The sequence below is a fragment of the Glossina fuscipes genome, unplaced genomic scaffold (assembly GCF_014805625.2).
Source record: "Glossina fuscipes isolate IAEA_lab_2018 unplaced genomic scaffold, Yale_Gfus_2 28, whole genome shotgun sequence".
NCBI classification, from domain to species: Eukaryota; Metazoa; Arthropoda; class Insecta; order Diptera; family Glossinidae; genus Glossina; species Glossina fuscipes.
Window position 1 is genome coordinate 13059050 of NW_023998423.1, and position 19333 is coordinate 13078382.

The 19333-nt window shown below is 34.1% G+C and overlaps 1 protein-coding gene across 1 annotated transcript; it reads right to left on the minus strand.

The window, feature by feature from the left end:
* Positions 1-15167: 15167 nt before the first annotated feature.
* Positions 15168-16768, minus strand: LOC119636488 (adenosylhomocysteinase). Its single transcript, XM_038031850.1, has one exon. The coding sequence runs from the start codon at positions 16629-16631 to the stop codon at positions 15333-15335; it is 1299 nt and encodes a 432-aa protein (XP_037887778.1). The 5' UTR covers positions 16632-16768; the 3' UTR covers positions 15168-15332.
* Positions 16769-19333: the final 2565 nt, after the last annotated feature.

Sequence of the window (19333 nt, forward strand, 5' to 3'; positions counted from 1 at the left end):
GAATTAAAACTTTTAGCTTTTGGGCAGTGCAGCATTCACCGTAGGGGTATAACAAGCTTTGTTTGCATAAAAGCAAAATATATAATAATAATTAAGTTATGTGAAAGCATTTCTATTAGAGAAACACGTTTAAAAAAGAAGGCATCTAAAAATTTTCCGTCTAATCTTAACTTGATTGATAATGGATACTTAATTACACAATTTTTTAGCACCACCTAATATCTTAATAACGGAGGTTGTTCAGCTTGTCGGGGCGAATAAAAATAAGTGTTTTCACTACGCATTTTTGTTGTGTTCAAAGCCTCTATAGTAAAACCTATTACTGAAAAAAAATTGTGTTTGCAGTGGCTTCTAATCATCTAAATGTAGCGAAACAAACAGATATTATATTTGCGCTTTCACGAATTCTGAATTCTTCACAACAACAAATCAGCATACCGGGATGTCAAATTGACGAGAGTTTTACAATATTTCAGTTTTTTAGGTAACCGTTTTTTAAGAATTTTATATTCACCTTTTTTTTTTTTTTATTTACAATTTATTTTCAAGAACTTGCATTTGTGACACTTTAATTCGTTTTAATCTCACGACTCGACTCTCTTGACTTAATTAATTCTGTGTTCTGCAAAGATGCCGCTTATATAGTTTTTTGTAAGCAAGTTACCATCACCTAAATTCATCGCGACATTTTTAATCCGCTAACCTGTTAATCCATTTTCCCCTAAATCTCTGTCGAATGCTGTTAATTTTGTGGTTAATCACCAACTGCATGAGACAGGTGACGCTTCATGAATGTATATTTGGGTTTTCCCTTCTTTTGAATTTAGTTTCCTAGAAAACCGACCAAATTTTCATGAAAATTTAAATCATGAAAAACAGCATTTTCGTAACAATATGTATAGCGGTATTTATTGGTAAACTTAAGCTAAATATAAGTTTCTTCTTCTCAAATCAAAATTTCTACTTATAGTGGACATGTTTTTAAGCATAAATTGCTCACTGATGCTTTGTAGTATATTTGAAACTGATATTTGTCATGTGCTCTAGGTGCACCCTATTTCATTTCAAATTCGGTTTGGAACCATTAGGTCAGCGTGTAGATCTTAATTTTCATCTTTCTACCTCAACTTTTGTAAATGTGGATGACCCTACACTGCCTTACAACAGAGAAAGAGAGAGAGAGAGAGAAGAATAAGGTTTAATTCATTCAGAATTACGCTAATGTACGCAGTTTTTTTGTGTGTTACAAACAGTCAGTCGATAAGTGATGTTATAAGTATTTTCTAAATCTATTATTATTTCTGTTACATTTATTCTTGGAATTTGTTCTTCTTACCGCTTACTATTTTACTCGCCGTCTCGTCTCTGTGGTAGCTGGTGCTGATGTGAATTAAACAAAATGTAAGTTAAAAGCTCAAAGTGCATCAAATATTTTTCCAAAGGAGAAGGTTTTCAAAAGTTTTCAAAAAAAAATTGTTTGAAAAGCATGATATAAAAAAAAAGAATGTTTTAAAAGTTTAACGTTTTTTTCTAAAAATTTCAACTTTCTTTGAATTGAGATATTTGAACATGAAATGAATGATTTTTTGGACTTCGTAGCTAAACAACTTAAAAGTATATTACGTGCAGAAAATGATTCTTATTAATAATCAAAAAAAAAAAAAGAAAAAAAAAAAAATAAATACATAAATAATAAAAAATGTTAATAAACAATTAAGAAAACAAACGAACCGAATATATGGCATCCGAGCGAAATGATTTGAAAAAAGAAGGCGAGTAAAAAGAAATTGATACCATTTGTGAAAGCAGAAGAAGTAATAATAACACAATTGCATTAAATATTAATTATAATCAAGATGCAGTTAATTGCTTATAAATGTCTATGCCTAGGTCAGATCATAAGAGAAACATGAAAGGTATGTAAAAAGTGAATGTTTGATCGTATGTAGGTTGATTTATTACAGGCTCAATATTTTTTAATAGACCTAATATAAATTTCGTTATAAATGTCACGCGACTATTATTTATCGGTAAATAAAGTTCAACGACTTGCCTGAGCAACTTTTAATTTAAATCAACGATTTGCAAATTATAATAGTACAAGCGAACGCATGTATCGCCATGTGATACTTACATAGCATTATTACACACATGCAAACACACACATAGACAAGAACTCCAGGTAACAGTAAGTAAAAATTTAAATAAAAAAAGCAAAGACAAATCGATGCGAAATAATGAATTTTCGTATTCATTGGTAGCAAAATTGCTATTGCTTGCTATGAAAATTCTTTTGCATTACTAGCTCTCTATGAATTTTGCTTCTGGTTTTTTTTCCGTTTTTGAATTCAATAAATTTTTCTTCTATCTTTGTAGATACATATGTACTCGATTATAAATAAGCAAACGACAAAGAAAAAAAAATAACTAAAGCAAATCACTTATGAATTTTTGTCTTAAACTCCAATCGATTGTGTGTAAGAAAGAGTATTAAATAAGATTTTTTTTTTTGCCTCCAACAACAATAATATCATATTGCACAGTTAAGAAGAAAAAAAAAAAAAGGAAAAAAACAAAACAAAAAAAGACTATAACTGTTGCATGTGTGATTCAATCGACTTACAACACTATGTGCATTGTGAACATGTTCGTTATACGCAATATGTATTGAATTTGGGTTAACTGCTCCCATTTTCCGTTTTCAGGTCTTTTAAGTTGAGCTGGTTTTACTCTTTCTTGGTATTAGTATTGTTTTTGTATTGAAACTGGTTGTTCGACTTTATGGTGACTCTTAAGACTTTTAAGATTGGCCCCACAATTATAAAGCCTGCAACACCTAGTAATAGTAGTAGTAGTAGTTGTAGTAGACACACTGCATAGAAAAATGAAAATAAAAAAAGAAACAAGAAGACAAAGTATCCGTTTATGCATACCTGTCTGAGAGCTTGTGACTGTAATAATTTCATATTAATTTTGACTCTAACGGTAGTCCATGTAATATGCATCGTGAAATAGACACATGTTCGTTGCTTGTTATTGTTATTACTATGTTGAATGTTTCTTACAAAGTTTTCGGAATGCACATAAATTGTTGGTGTAACGTGACACATCCATCATAACTCTTGTAATTTCTAGCGTAGACATTTTAATAGCCGCACTTTCAATTTCATCGGCTGCTGTCTAACAATATCTTTGTACATTTTCTGGAATAGTTGTAATAATGTCTCTTATCACTTAACTCAAGTACAGGAAGTATTGTGTTGGCCGTTTCTTTTATAATCAAGAGGTCTACATATTTAGAGATCTTTAAAAGTAAGGAACGCTTTTGGAGTGGTATTGGTTTTATTTCTTTTAATATTTCCTTTTCATTTATGATTTGCATGTGTGGTAGGGTAATGAGCGTAGGTCATAAGAAACGAAGTCTTCGCCGTTGAGTGAGGGAAGTACTGATGAGGGCAATTATCATTCGATTGTAAGCGTAGCATTTTCTCAGCCTTGACGTAGCAGCAGAACTCGTGTTAGTAAACCACTCCTTCCTTTGAAGCCTTTAAATGGTTCCTTTTTGTTTACTATTACTACTTGGCGTCTTGGCCGGGACATAAAAAACAAACAACAAAAAGATAAAATTAAGCCGAGCTATAAAACATAGACCTAATGGAGAACCCATGAATAAGAATTATTCTTTAACTCAATCCTGTCTTTTTTTAGGCATTATATCTTATACTTCTTATGATACAAGGGGGAATTGTACAACACCCAGAAGTACTTGAAATAGACCCATCTTTTAATAAATCGAACGATTCATAAAATGCTCTAAGCTTGTCTGTCCGTCCGTCCATCTGATAACTGTTCATGTATTCTTATAATCAATTTTTGGAGATATTCTGATGGAATTCGACACAACGATGTGTTCCGGTCCAAGGGAGAATACTGTTGGGAATGTTTCGAATTAAGTCACTTTCCATGCAGTACCTTAAGAAGTTATCCCGGAAACAATTCTATCGTGCAGGGCATTTCATGGTGAGCCATGTGTCAGTATGGCTTTTTTTTTGTTACTTTTTTGTTTTTAGCGAACTTGGATTTAACTAAACTTAGATACTAAGAATATTTGTTAATCACTTTTATATGATTTTTTCCAACTGTAAGATAATTCATTTGACCGCTGCAATCTAGATGGAAAAATAAATTAAAGTAATATGTCAGCTTAAGTTGTTGACGTTTTCATATCGACAGTCATGTTGTGACTTAACTAAATCACATCAGGCGAACTCATGACCAAAGCGATGATTTGTAAAAAAAAATTATAAAAACAATGTGATCATAAAAAATAACATCTCAGCATAGCACATAAAAGAGCGAAACAGACAGAAAGTGCCCGGTTGGCCGAAGAATGGCACAATAATCGGATCCCATCTTATGTTAAAGTTTGACTAAATATTGTAACAAAGACGATACGAAAATTACTAAGAAAACTGTTATCTTTTTAACTGTAGCGATAATCTACAGTTTAAACATAAAATATTGGCATTTATAACCGAATAGAATTTTGTCTTACTACTACGAATACTACCACCTTCTAATGTAATTTTAACGTAGGGCAAAACTGTCAATAAAAAAAAAATAATATGTCGCTTAATAACTGAGGAAAGTGTACACAGGAAAGTCTTAATAGATGGATGATGATAACCGGAAAATGATATTCAAATTCATATGATATTAGCTTTTGGGAAAGTTTAAATCAAAATGACCTTGAATTTCAAACTAACATAATTTGCTGATTGAATTTTTAATTTGTTGAGGATTTTTATATTCACCTCTTTGAGTACAAAAACTACTTAAGCCAATTAAGCGGCAATATTTCTCCTCCGTTTCTTTGAAGCGTTATACCCAAAACAATTTTATATTTTCGCCTTGGAAATCGCAACACGATTAAATTATTGTTATTATTTTATCCAAATATCTTTTGGGTAATGGTGGTTTTGCATACCAAATAAGTATGTTTTTAAAACTTTTCGCCAAAGCATGTTAAAGAAACTTAATCGTTTTATTGACATTGACTGTCAATGATTTGATATGTAAATATTTATTGTTATGTTGAAGACATAAGCAAGGTTATCTTTCTTCTAGTCCTCACAACATTGTTTAAAAATATGTTTAATTTTTAATTTTCTTTTTGCTTCTCCCTGTTCACAAATATCAGATGTGGAGAGTAAACGACTCTAACCAAAATTTTTCAAGTTTACTATGTATTTGTTCCGCTCTTCTCAGAATAAAAATGGAAATTTATTTGGTGTATGTGTTAAACTTTGTGAGACCCAAGCAAAAATGACTAAAAGCAAAAGTGTTTCAAGTTAGTGTTGCATAGGTGTTGGTTGGGCATTGTGGTCCTCTCTTTTTGAAAAGTTTGAATAATTTCCAAATTCTTTTGCAAATTCCTAATCGATAACTTCATTTTCTCTATCGACTGCACAGTTGGGTAGACATGCCGGACGGACATGCCTAGTTGCATTCCGAATTAAAAACTTGCCAAGGATTTATATGCTTTATGGCGTTTGTTTTGTCACACTACTATATTGGGTAGGCGTGGTCAATTTCATCCATTTTGTAGAGGGATTAAAAATCACCCACCGAGTATACTCTCAAATTTTGTTTCGATCTATCTGCTATAACTTACGAGTAATGAGCAAACAACATATTTTTTATTCCTTTTGAAAAACAGATGTGTTTTCACTGATGGGGCTGTAGGTATGTATATTCTTCGATCGACTTGTCCCATTCCCAACACTAACTTGTTCCTGAAAATTTAAAGTGGATAGCTTTACTTTTGCTGTCAGGAATATATTTACACAACACATTTCAGAGACGATCAGACGGACATGCTTAAATCGATTCAGAATTTGATACTGATCACGTATATGTATACTTTGGGTGATTTTCGAAACTTTCCTTCTAGGCGTTCTGCAAGTTTTGCCAAAATAAATATACTCTTCATATTTCATTGATAGATACAAAAGCGGTAAAGCATTTTGACAGTTATGAGCCGCTTAATAACACGATCGGAACCATTCATACACTTATCTCCCAAGAGACTCTATAAACAGTTTGTGCAATGATTCAGATCACTGCCTGCTGTGAGTTGCGAGCTGCAATTTTTCAATTAAGGGCGTGTTAGATCACGACAATTTTCATAATTGAACTGATCTTTTCTTTTGATCTGATCATTAGCTGCGAATATGGACAAGTTTTAGATTTTATTTACATGTAATTTTGTCAGTATTGCAAACGAACCGCCGTCCTTTGCTAATTTGCCTTATAAAAGAAATATGTTTCATTAGAATAATCGGCTTTATAAACGAAACGTGCTTTGCAAGCGTGACCAAACTCTAATGTAGCTATAACACGTTAGCTGTTTTCTGCTATCTACGGCCCCCAATTTAACTTACACAAAATATAACATAGACACGTACATACTCTTAACAAGGCATAACATGTCTGAAAATGTACAAAGAGGTACGAGAAGTGCGCGTAATAACATAATAATAATAATAAAGCAGATAACAGAAAAGAGAATGAATAACCGTAGAGCTATTACCGCTTGTTTTTTTCGCTACGAATAAAATTATTAATAAGACGGTGAGGGATTAGCACTAAACGAAATTTTTTTCTGGGTTTCTTGTTATTTGCTGCGAATTCGAACTCGTCTTTCATGCTATCTTTGTACGCGGTAGCCCTTAAATGTACTCACAGACACAAGCATAGAGTCTTTCTTTCGAAATCGAACGTTCGATTTATTACAGAAGCGTACACCGCGTACAACATCACACAAGCGTTACAAGAATGCGCAGCAATATATACAATATGGACAATATATGCGCACGGCAAGACAAACATCTTCATATATTTTCTATTGTGTATACTAAACGTAGAGTACGTCATTGTCCAATCCATTCCAACTTTCGAGTTTCAAAAGCCGATAATGTTACATTATTTTTTTGGTGGCTCTTATACAAATGGAAAGTCTTTCAAATACGTATAATCGCTTGGTTTCTACCTGATGTAGTTTCCAAGACGCCGATCACATATACCTGTATAATCTTTATTCACTTCACATTTTCTGATATTGGCAACCGATCGTTTCGTTCGGGCAAAACCGCTACACCAATTCGCTTAGTACAGTTCTCCACTGACTTACCGTCATAAAAGCGCTCATATCGGAAGACGCCAAGTCAATTATATACCGTGATCTAAATTTAGCAATTATAATTTGCTTCCCCGAAATTTTTCTATTTTCCAGTTTCCGTCATAAAAAAGTGCAAGTTAGACTTCCTCTCCATATAAGGAGTTACTTATATATGTTACGATCTAAAGAAAGGGTCTACGTCCAAATTCCCTACTTTCTTAATTTGTTTCCTGAATTTCTACTCAGGACCAATTTTATTCACAAAATATTAAAAATTAAACCTTTTTCTAAAGGACTTACTATCCATGAGAAATCTTATATGAAGCATAGTCCAAGAAATGGACGCATGTGGTCCAAATATAGGTCAATTTATTTCGATGTCAAATTACTGTCGTGAACAAATTTTCAGCGCAAAACGCAATTAGGTCTTTTTGCCATGTAAGGATCTAGATTTCTTGAGAATTCTTATATGCGGTGGAATCCAAAATATACATACACCTATGTAGTCTAAATTCGGGTCCTTGATTTCTTCCTCAGTTTGTTGTTGTGAAGCAATTTTCATCATAATATATTAAAAATTATACCTTTTTCTGAAGGACTTACTATTTATGAAAAATTTTACATGAAGGGGTTACAGGAAGTATACCCCTGTGGTTCAAATTTGGTCCCCATTAATTTACTTATTATTTTCAAGAAAAGATTTTCATCATAAAACATTAACAATTAGTATATAAAATATTATATTTGCTGACAATCCCTCTATGCCGTGGGATCCAAAAAGTATACCCGCGCGTTCCAAATTCCGGAAAATTGATTTCTTCTTTGTCAATTCATTATTGTGAACCAATTTTTACCATGAATATTAGATATCCTCTGCCATATAAAGATTCAGTGTTTATAGGAACGGCTATATCACAGGTAGTTTAAAAAATTGCCCCCGACGAACCATATTTTTTTTTTCATACCAATTCAGAATATCTGAATAATATCACTCAACGATTTTTGTCGAGAAATTTCGCAGTTTCTTTCCGTATAATGACTTATATAATATGGTTATATGGGAAGTGGAAAGTGGATCGACCCGTAGACTTCGTTCTTAGGCAAAGGCATATGTCGAAAATTATGACCTGTAGATTCGACACAAAAATACATGAATAGATGGCAGGCGGGCAGACAAGCTTAGATCTGTCTGTCGGTACAGTAAAAAACGAGTCTGCTCTAAATCCTTCTGAGCTTTGCATACATCCACAAGGATTTCGTATATCCTTATAACACAAGCGGATTCGCTAACTGATCAATTACTGTGAAATTTTGAGTAGAAATTGTGCTCTTTTCTTAACGCTACAGATTTAGCGAAATAGTTTCAAGAAAATATTTTTATAGCGGCATAAAAGTTGAACGCAATTGTTTTGAAAATCAATTCAATTCAATTTCAAGAACATAAATATTCTACTTTTTTTGACAGATGCAAAAAAGAAGAAGAATTCAATTCAATTTCAAGAACATAAATATTCCACTATTTTTGACAGATGCAAGGAAGAAGCAGAATTCAATTCATTTGCAAGGAAATAAATATTCTACTATTTTTTACAGACATAAAGAATGCAAAAAAAAAAAAAATAAATAAGTAGGAACACATATTCACACATAAAAATATGTAGTTTTAAATTTAAATCGATTTTTTAATAATTTTTCAGAACCGGTTTTTATTTTTTTTTATTTGATTATAGCTTCTTGCAATAACTCCATCAAATGTCAAAACTTTTAAGATATTTTTAATACGTTGGTTTTCTTCTAATGTCAAAAACATGTTAAAATTGAACAAAACATTTGTTAAGCAATTTGCCAATGACTTCAATATGTTTCAACGAACACCTGCAGAAATGCAGGAAAACCCCTTTGCTGCAATGGCGGAAGTTTGCACAACAGCGCATTTAATCGCAATCATAATCCACATTCAAATCTTTCGCAAACCAACAATTTTTGGTGCTGTTAGTGTAACGTGCAACACTAGCGTACAAAAAGATTCAATTGTCAAAATCATTCACATTAGACTTGAATTACTTTCACTTTAAACAACTAAAAAAAAAAAGGAGAAAAAAATCCAGAAATAATTTCTCGAAAATAACTTTGATTGTAACTAATGGTAAAACATTTTTACAATCAGCATACTATCGACGCCCACCGTACCGGGGAAACCACCCAGTTCTATTCCTTAGCATATCGGTTGACATATGTGCTTTACCTGTTTTCTAGAAGCCTTAGAAACCAAGTTAATGAGTAAGTGAAATTCCGTAATGTGTTGACCGGGGGAAGTCCATTGCAAGAGGCATCAAGTAACGACTAACAATACTATGCAGCTGCATCTTGAGTTAATATTTTGTTACAACCGATGCAATAAACTTGGAATAATGACTCATCGAATGAATCGAAAGCTACATAAACATAAGGGTTATTACATGGCATACATGTAATCTGACAACGACAGATGGTCGATGAAATTGTGAGCATGCTGAAGAATGGCTCGTTTGATACATGTAATGGAATCAGAAGGAGAAAGGAGCGAATAGCACTCAATATAACTTTTTTAAACAAATTGAAACGCACTGAGTAACCTGTAATTAGTTGTACGTTGACCAAGAACTATTGGCTTATATAATCAATCGGATCTCTCAGAAGTTATGTGCAAAAGTATCTCTTAGCAGGTAGCTTCCGGCTTCGGGAGAATGCAGCTTTATCAGTTTTAAGCGCTTGCCGTATAGGGGGGCGTGACTCAATAAAGCATTTCAACCACGCCCCTTAAGTGTTAAAAAACCGAATTGCGCAAAATTCTTCATTGAGTCGATCGCGTTGTCTATCACACGTAAAGGGAGTGAAGGGGACAATGCAAATTTACCGCACTCCAAGTGCTGTTCTCAGGCACTTAGTCACATTGTGGCAAAAATTGAATTTGCTCGCAAAACGATACCACATACCCCATAGGTAGCCAAAGAATCATGGGAGCAATGCGCTTAACAAGGAACTCTATCCTAGTAATATAGTGTGTGACTACAGGCCTCGGCATTATTTAATGGCCAAAATATATGCAAACCGCGATTGTGGACGCAGTAAGTACTGTATAGCGCTTTTGTCGACCTTATAGCCCTAGTCAAAGTCATAGCGTATCTAAGACGATTTTGCGATGGTTGTAGATAAAGTCCAAGGATACGAAATTTTTTACTCTTAAAAGGGATTTATTAATATCCTACAACCACTTTTTTGACCATTTTTCTAATAGCATCTTATTTCGAAAAGTCTAAATGCATAACAGCATTTAGAGAAGTCATGTAGGATATCGAATGGTGGGCCATGTTCCACTATGATGTCTTTACGTGTTCACACTATATTTCTCCTTCTGAAAGTTAACTGATTTTGTTGCATTTATGTTCCCATAAATGAACTGCAATTTTTTCTAAATTTCGTTATAATAAATATGTTGAGTAAATTTACTAATTAACGTTTTTTTTTCAATTTATATATATTTGTATATATACTATATATATATATATATATTATACTAGTCAAGGTTCATGCTGCAGGCAAGAGAGGGATAATATCGTATCGTATTTACGAAACCCAAGTGGCTTGGTTGAGATCACAGAGTAGGTCACTCGTCGACCAGCAACTTATTGCTGATGTAGATCTGTGGTAGCGACATGTTATTATTATTAAATGATAGCGCGCTTCGAGGGTATTTCATTTCATCTGTTGCGAATTTTAAGCCGTAGGCATATAGCAAAAAGTAAAGAGAAAAAGGTGTTAACAGTTTCTTTTTTTTTTCTTTTCTTTCTTTTATTACATTTTTTATGATTTATGCAATAATTTAAGTTGGACTGACGGCGCTGGTTTTGTGTGGCTTTTGTGTTTTGTCTTCTCTTCTTTATCTTTGCGCTTTAAAATAAACATAAATAATTAATTGGCATCATATTGCACTCAAGCATTTCTCTTTACTTACCTTTCCTTACCTATTTATTACGATTATTGTAATATGCGCTTATGAGGCAATGCTTCACCGCAATTTATTAAGTTTTTATCGTCGTTTTTTTATTTATTTATTTATTTATTTTTATTTTTTTGTTGTTGTGCATTTCTTTCTCTCTTTCTCTGCTAATAGCATTAATTATGCGGTAATGCACTTTTTATAACCGTTGCAATGCATATGTGCTGCTCTTTGCGTACATTTGAATAATTTGCTATCGAATGAAATTTTTAATCAATTTGTATACAGTTTGGTTTAAAAAATAAAAAAATAAATAACCAAAACGAAGGAAAAATTGGAATTTCAATTATTATATATATATATATTGAATATATATATATATTCAATTAATAATTTCACCAAAACTATTTGTATTCCACTCACATTGTACAACCAACCAACGTGTGAATATCCCCCCGCTCTAATAACAATATTAAGAAATTTATGCGTCTTGGAAATTATTAAATAAAAACAAATTTTATTTTTACACCCTGCACCACTTATTGGCAAAGTTATGTTAAGTTTGTGCGGATGTAGGCAATACTTGAAAAGACTTGGGATAGACAGGTCCCTTATTGTAGCGAACGATTCAGAAAATTATTTAGGTTTGACTGTCCCTCTGACAACTGTTCATGTATTCTTATGGTCAACCTACAGGTTGTAGGTTGACAGGTTTGATCTAAGTACAAACCTTATTGGAAATGGATTCGAATGGACTTTTTTTAGGACTACTACGCAAAATAAATGCTTTTCCTTGGAAAAGTCTTTATAGGTAAATCTCGCTGAGCGATCGTATGTCACCATATTATATGAATGTGAAAAATTTGATTGGGATGGTTCAACGTTTTGATTAGGATTGTTCAACGTTACATGTAGAACCGTTTCTAAAAAAGTTAGGCTTTTTTATGGACAAATTTTGTAACTTTTAGTCTTTCGCAGTGACATTTCATTCGTAACAGTAGCTTGATATAAAAGTCAACTATACCCAATTTGTATCAGGTGTGTCCATCTTTTATATCCCATTTCGTATAAGGGTTCCAACGAATACTAGACCTCCGTAAGACAAAAAGATATCTCTTTCCATACTCTATGATGGGAATTGAACCATAAGAGAAATTTAATATAGAAATTAATTGTACTACATTTAGACTACGCAGATCTATTTTCCAGATTCCACACCGAGATTCATTAACCATTTGTATGATGTCAGTGCCTAGCTACTAATACTTTATGACGATAATAGGTAAGGTCTTTGAAAAGAGGATTGATTTTGCTAAATTTTGACTCCGTTAGTGTACTTTTCGGGCTCTCTTCCATATAAGGGATCCTCAGACAAAGTCCGTCAGCTAAGGTAGATATCACTTGCTGCTGAGTTGTAATTTATTTCATGAAAAATTCTACCGAATTGTCGAACGTAATATTAATGCGAACTGTAGTACTAAGAAAAGCAACAGTTTCTCGCATTGGCAATATGAAGATTCATTGACTTTAGACTAAAGCAGAGCAAATAAAAGAACAAAAATATGCAGCCCAAAGATACGCTAATAATGACAAGTTTATTTTCATCAATATTTGTCGCTCACAGTTTATGATGTAATTACGTAATTCTTTTTAAATCGAAAATAAAATTAAAATAATAATAACAACAACAATATGTAGAGTTCTCAATGGTCCAATTCGTACAAGATTGATAGGTGTCATTCGACTTTGGTTGTACACTGTGCCCGCATGCATCTATTTGCATATTTAAAAAGAAACTTTAGCAAATATTTTTGTTTAATTGAATAACTTGCAGAGAAGGAAATAATTCAAAATACACTTAAATGTTATAGATCATTAAATCGAGCAATCAAAATACTTTACCGAATTGCTTAAATCTTGGTGCTTCGAGAGTAATTTGAGTGATATCTTCCGGTGTTTTCAAATTTATTTCTAATTAATAGGTGATTGCATCCAATTTGATCAGCGACATCTATTGGTGCAAATGATAAAGTAAAGCAAAGTTTCAACGTACACAACGGCTTAATTCGATGATTGATTGATCTTTCTCTTGATAAAATACAGTTTTGCTTTTAATATTACAGAGTTGTTCAGTATGTACAGACGATAATCATGCAAAAGCCAAAATTGCATCGGCATTCATTGCTATTGTTGTTCGATTTGAAAAAGTCTGCCGCCGAAGGTCATCAAACGCTTTTAGAAACATATGGTGATGGTGCTTTATCATATCCTAATTATCGGCGTTGGTTTCAATGGCTTCAAAATGTCGATTCTGATGTCAATGGGAAAGTGCAGCTTGGACGATCAACATTGCGATGTCATTGCTTGCCAGACAAAACAAGAGGAGCTTTCTTTGGCGAAGAAAAGTGGATCTACTGCGACAATTCCAAGTGGAAAAAGTCATGGTGTAATCCGGGATAGCCATTCATATTTATGGCCATAAAATTTTGGTCATTTTGGTCATTTTTTTAAAACTGAATGAAACGTCTACCGACGTCAATTGGACGATGCGTTGTTGCAAAAAAGACCAGCGAACAGCGATTAACAAATGTAAGGTCGTCCTCTTACGCGACAAGGCTCGGATATAGGTTGCAAGAATTGTCAATGATACACTGTTACAGCTGGAATGGGAAGTTCTGCAGCGCCCAGTGTAATCATCCGACATAGCGCTTTGTGATTATCACATGTTCAGATCGACGGCTTCGCTGGCACGTGGCTTCGAAATATTGAAGAAGTGCAGAAATGGGTCGACAATTGCATCGCTGCCAAACCAACGTTCTTTCGACACGACATCGCCATATTGCCAGAAAGATGGAAAAAGTTGATGGAAAATATTTAAAAAAATATATATTTTATCAATGTTCCCCAATAAATGCATTTTTCACGTGAAAAACTGATCAGAATACATGCAAGCACTTAATACATTATAATAGTACCGTAGCCATCACCGACAATGCTTATAATAGCTCGACTGATGAGCGGAATTGATTGTCAGAATTTTAAGCGAGTGTTTCAACAAATGTCTTTTAATAGCCTTTGTAAATGGCAAGGCACGTGTGCTTACACCACGAACTTTTGGGCAGATTTTCTTTTATTTTTTCCACTCACTTAAACTTATGCACAAACAACTTTATTAGGAGCAACAACGACTAAATGCAAGCAAAAATATTTCAAAAACGAATGACAGCAAAAGAAAATGAATTGAAATTTTAATGAAAACAACTAATAAAGTAGAACAAATACGTGTACTATTGACGCTCGATTTGAAAAGCTTGTGAGGAGCCAAAGTCATACCTCGCTTTGGCCAAGCTGGAGAAGTAAGTTAGAGAGTAAGATAGAAAATAAGTTAGCGAATAAGTTAGAGAATAAGCTAGAGATTAGATGGACTAAGAGTACGAGACGGTTAGAGACTAAGAGGTTAGGAGTAGATTAGGTAGAATAAGTAAGTAAAGTTAGTAAGTTAGGTTAGATAGGATAGTTGAGGAGAGACGATCGCGAACGGCGGACGCGACGCGACGTCTCGATGGCTGGGAGGACGGTCTTTTAAGTAATATATCATAGTAAAGTGCTGAATTTGATAATAAATGATTTTCAATAAATTTCTTGTGACCAATTTCTGGACCGTTGAGCTACCCCAGCCCTAGAGAACGGGCAATTTTTGCCCTCACAAGCTTTTAGATGATGCAGAGCTCTGTGAACTTGAAGTTCGCTTTATACTCGCCCTCACGTTTACAATTCTAAGATCATTCTGATCAAATTTCCTGCTTCGTCCATATACTACACACAGCTTCGTATATTATACTCCACACAATGTTGGAAATCCAAAAACATTTTCAGTAGTGGATTGTTTTTATTGTACAACTCCTTACAGCTTATTTCAGAAGGTAAGTGGTTGCGTACGTTACACGCATTTTCGAGGTTTTCCAAGCAATATCTTCATAAGATGCCAGCACATTTTCCCCCTGTCGATGTGAAAGGTTATCAAAATGGTTTCGTAATAGAAAAAATCGGTTTGTGTTGCCATTGGCCTAATAAAGACAAATATTAGTTTAAATTCGGTAGATGTCCCCGATCCTTTATTAGAAAGAGTAATTAGGCAAAATGTTCAAGGAAGAGAAAAACTCATTAATGCATTTAGTATCTGTAGTGGTCTGGTTTAAAGGGTCCATTTCGTGGTATACCCAAATATTTTGATTGTTTTTCAGTCAACTTGGTAAGCTTTACATTTAATTTCTCCAAATGCAAGTGAGCAACTTCTTCATCCAATATCTTCGGTAACATATGAACACCGATTGCGTATTGACTCGATTTGGTGAAAAGTTCGATTTGCGCCATCACTTGATTGGTGAACGAATTCGACATAACAAAGCTGGGATGACCATGAGCGCAACCTAAATTGACTAGGCGACCTTCAGCCAATACAATTATGTGACGTGCATTGGCTAGGGTGTAACGATCAACTTGCGGCTTAATATTCACCTTTTCGATGGCGTTAACGTTTAACCAATTTACGTCGACTTCGCAGTCGAAATGGCCGATATTGCAGACAATGGCATCATTTTTCATGTTTTTGAAATGGTCGCCGGTAATAATATCGATACAGCCAGTGGTGGTAACGAAAATAGTGCCTTGTTTACTGGCTTCTTCCATAGTGATCACTTCATAGCCTTCCATGGCCGCCTGTAAAGCATTGATTGGATCAATTTCTGTTACAACGACATGTCCGCCAAAACTTTTCAGGGCTTGAGCGCAACCTTTGCCGACGTCACCATAGCCGGCTACGACACATACCTTGCCGGCAATCATAACATCTGTAGCGCGCTTAATGCCATCGATTAATGACTCCCGGCAACCATATAAATTATCGAATTTGCTCTTAGTTACGGAATCATTGACATTAATAGCTGGTACAGCTAACTTGCCTTCTTTGAACATTCTATACAGATTGTGAACCCCTGTTGTCGTCTCTTCGGATATGCCCTTGATTCCAGACAGGTATTGCGGAAACTTTCCATGAACCAAATTGGTCAAATCGCCGCCGTCATCCAATATCATATTTAATGGTTTACCATCTCGAAAAACTAGGGTCTGTTCAATGCACCAGTCATATTCTTCGTCCGTTTCACCTTTCCACGCGTAGACAGGAATTCCGGCAACAGCAATTGCAGCTGCGGCATGATCTTGAGTGCTAAATATATTACAACTGGACCACTGAACTTGAGCGCCTAACTCCACCAGTGTCTCGATAAGCACAGCAGTCTGTACAGTCATATGCAAGCAACCAGCGATCCTGGCTCCTTTCAAAATCTTTAAAGGACCATATTTCTGACGGCAAGCCATTAAGCCAGGCATCTCATTTTCCGCAATAACAATAGCCTTCCGTCCCCAGCCAGCCAATTCGATATCAGCAACTTTATATGAAGGTTTGGACATTTTTGTTTTCTTTTTTTTTTTTCTTTCTTTATTATATTGAAGACCGATTAAGTATATTCTATAGAATAAAAGTGGAATTTTAGTTAGTAACACCAAATTAATGCCGAATGGTTTTACTTCAAGCAGATGACTGACTGAACTGATTGCCTGCGAAACCTTTTGATAAAATCCGTTTTAAGTCATATCACTCACTCAGATTGGAATACATCAGTAACAGCTATTTTTCTACATGTTTCAAATCGGATGAAAATTGTGTTTATTTTGTGTTTTTTTTTTTGGTTTTGAGTAAAATGTTTCTTCACTTGTTTACATCTATTAGAAGATTGTCCGCAAGATTGTTTGAAATACTAAATAAAACCATTCGTTAAGTCATAAAAACTATTTATTGCTTTGCCTTTCGCGCCAATACCGATTTAAAAATCATTAACCCTCTTACTTTAGTTTCATTTGAAATAAATTGTTTATATTATATATTTTTCTACATTTGCTTGCAATACTTTACTTTAGTTTGTTTTATTTTATGTTCATACTAATAAACCGTTTTTATCTTATCCGTTTCTAATCTGTCCGTTTGTATGGATAGTAAAGCAATTTTTTACTTACCTTATGATAACAACATCGACCTGATTCAAAGATTGCATACATCAGAAAGTTTCAACCAAACGGCTTAAGAAACTTTATAAGCTTATCACGCAATCGAATAATTCATTGGTTTTACAGGCATAGTCGCCATTCAATTGTTTTCTGTACCATTAAAATATTGGAGTTAAACTCAAACTGCGCTTTCCTTAATAATGCTATCATACAACATACAATCCATGGAGAAAAAGTGAGATAAATTCATTTTACTACCTTCAGTCTCGATCTGTAAGCTTTTGGTTATCCCAGGATCCTCGAACTGTCTTACAACAATCAGATAAGCCTTGAAAATTCTAATCTTTCACACATCAAATGTTTCTCATAAAAATCAAAAGACTTAAGCAAAAAACTAGGATTTCTTACTATTATCAGTCTAAAAAATATTAAGCTTAGCGGTTGTGGTATCCTGATGTTATTGTGTATAGAGGTGTGTTCACTTATTTGTTTCAAATTCGAACCGGGAGCCAGAAGAACTACAAATAAGCCAAAACTTAGATCTAAGCTAATACTATTATTGATAATAATAATGATGCCAATAAAAGAACTATGCAACTGCCTTGTGCTCATTAATTATTTCCGTTACGCAGCGTAACAAAACAATTTTTTAAATGTATTCATTATATATTACATTTTCAATTTTTAACTATGTTTTTAATTGTAGCAATAGAATCAGTAAACTGAGCAAAGCGAGTTTCAAAGGAAGATAGTGTCATAATAATTGAGCCGGAACATTAACGTCGACAATATTTAGTAGCTAAGAAGAGGAAACCCCGCCCCGAATCAATTTAACCAAAAAAATCACTCCAATCACTTGCCGTCTCCTAACCAGTGTTGGTAACCGTGTCAGATTAATTCTGCTTTCAGACGACGGAAGAATTCTAGCGGCGAAGAGAAGAAAATTTCCTTGAACAGACTCAATCCGATCAATGGGATATTGATAACAAGGTGCCCACACAATGACAGAATATTCCAAAATTGGACGAACAAGCACAGTATATAGACGTTTGCAAATATGCGGGTCCTTAAATTCTTTAGCCCATCTCCTAATAAAGCTCAAAACCGAGTTAGCCTTATTAACGGAAATCTCAAAGTGAAGGCTGAGCTTCACAACCAAATCTTTAAAATAAGTTACATTCTTCAGCACAGAAGGCAGTGGAGAGACTCAATAAAAGTATATTTTCTTGCATTTGCTTAAATTACATGACATGTTGTTGACACAACACCAGTCAGCCCATCAGTGCCAATTAGAGCACTGAGTTAACACTGAGTATGCAATCGCACATCGTCCGCAAACATATGAACTTTAGAAAAGCGGAAACATGAAGGAAGGTCGTTAATGGATAAACTAAACACAACGGACCCCAGTGACTTCGCTGAGGGACTCCCGATGAAGCCTTGTTTTTCCGCGCAAAAGTGGACTTATATAACATCCTTTGCGTGTGACCGGTAAGGTAATTGGAAAACCACGGCAATCAATTTTCCGGGAAGCCCAGTCGACGAAGCTTGTGAGAAATTCGTGGATATCACATCCACCCTGAGCTAGCCCTCATCGAAGGCCTGAGAAATATCACATGTAAACTCCAAAAAGTTAGTAGATCCCTATCTGCCTTGGTGATAACACTGACCTTGAAATGAAGAGTGCGTGTATAGCATAAAGGCGCAATATTTTTTAGCTTTCGTAATGGAAAACTGTTTTTAAAACTGTTTATATTTCTTAACTTAACATCTTATACATAACCGTAAGCATGATAATTAGTATTGCTGTTGCTTGGCTAAAAGAAGAAAAAATCAAATTAATTATGTGATAAATTTTTATATTTCATCAAACATATAATCATTCAACACCAACCAGTGTTGTTAACATTAAAAACAAAAAAAAAAACACAAAAAAAAGGCCTATAAGGCATGACTTTTTCTCTACTCACACGATATATGTTTTGTTAATTATAAACAATACATTTGTTTCGTAACTAATGGTAGAAAAAAAGAACGCACACACACACACGCACTCACACACACAAACATAAATGACTTGAATTGTCCGTTCATTTATTTATATAATT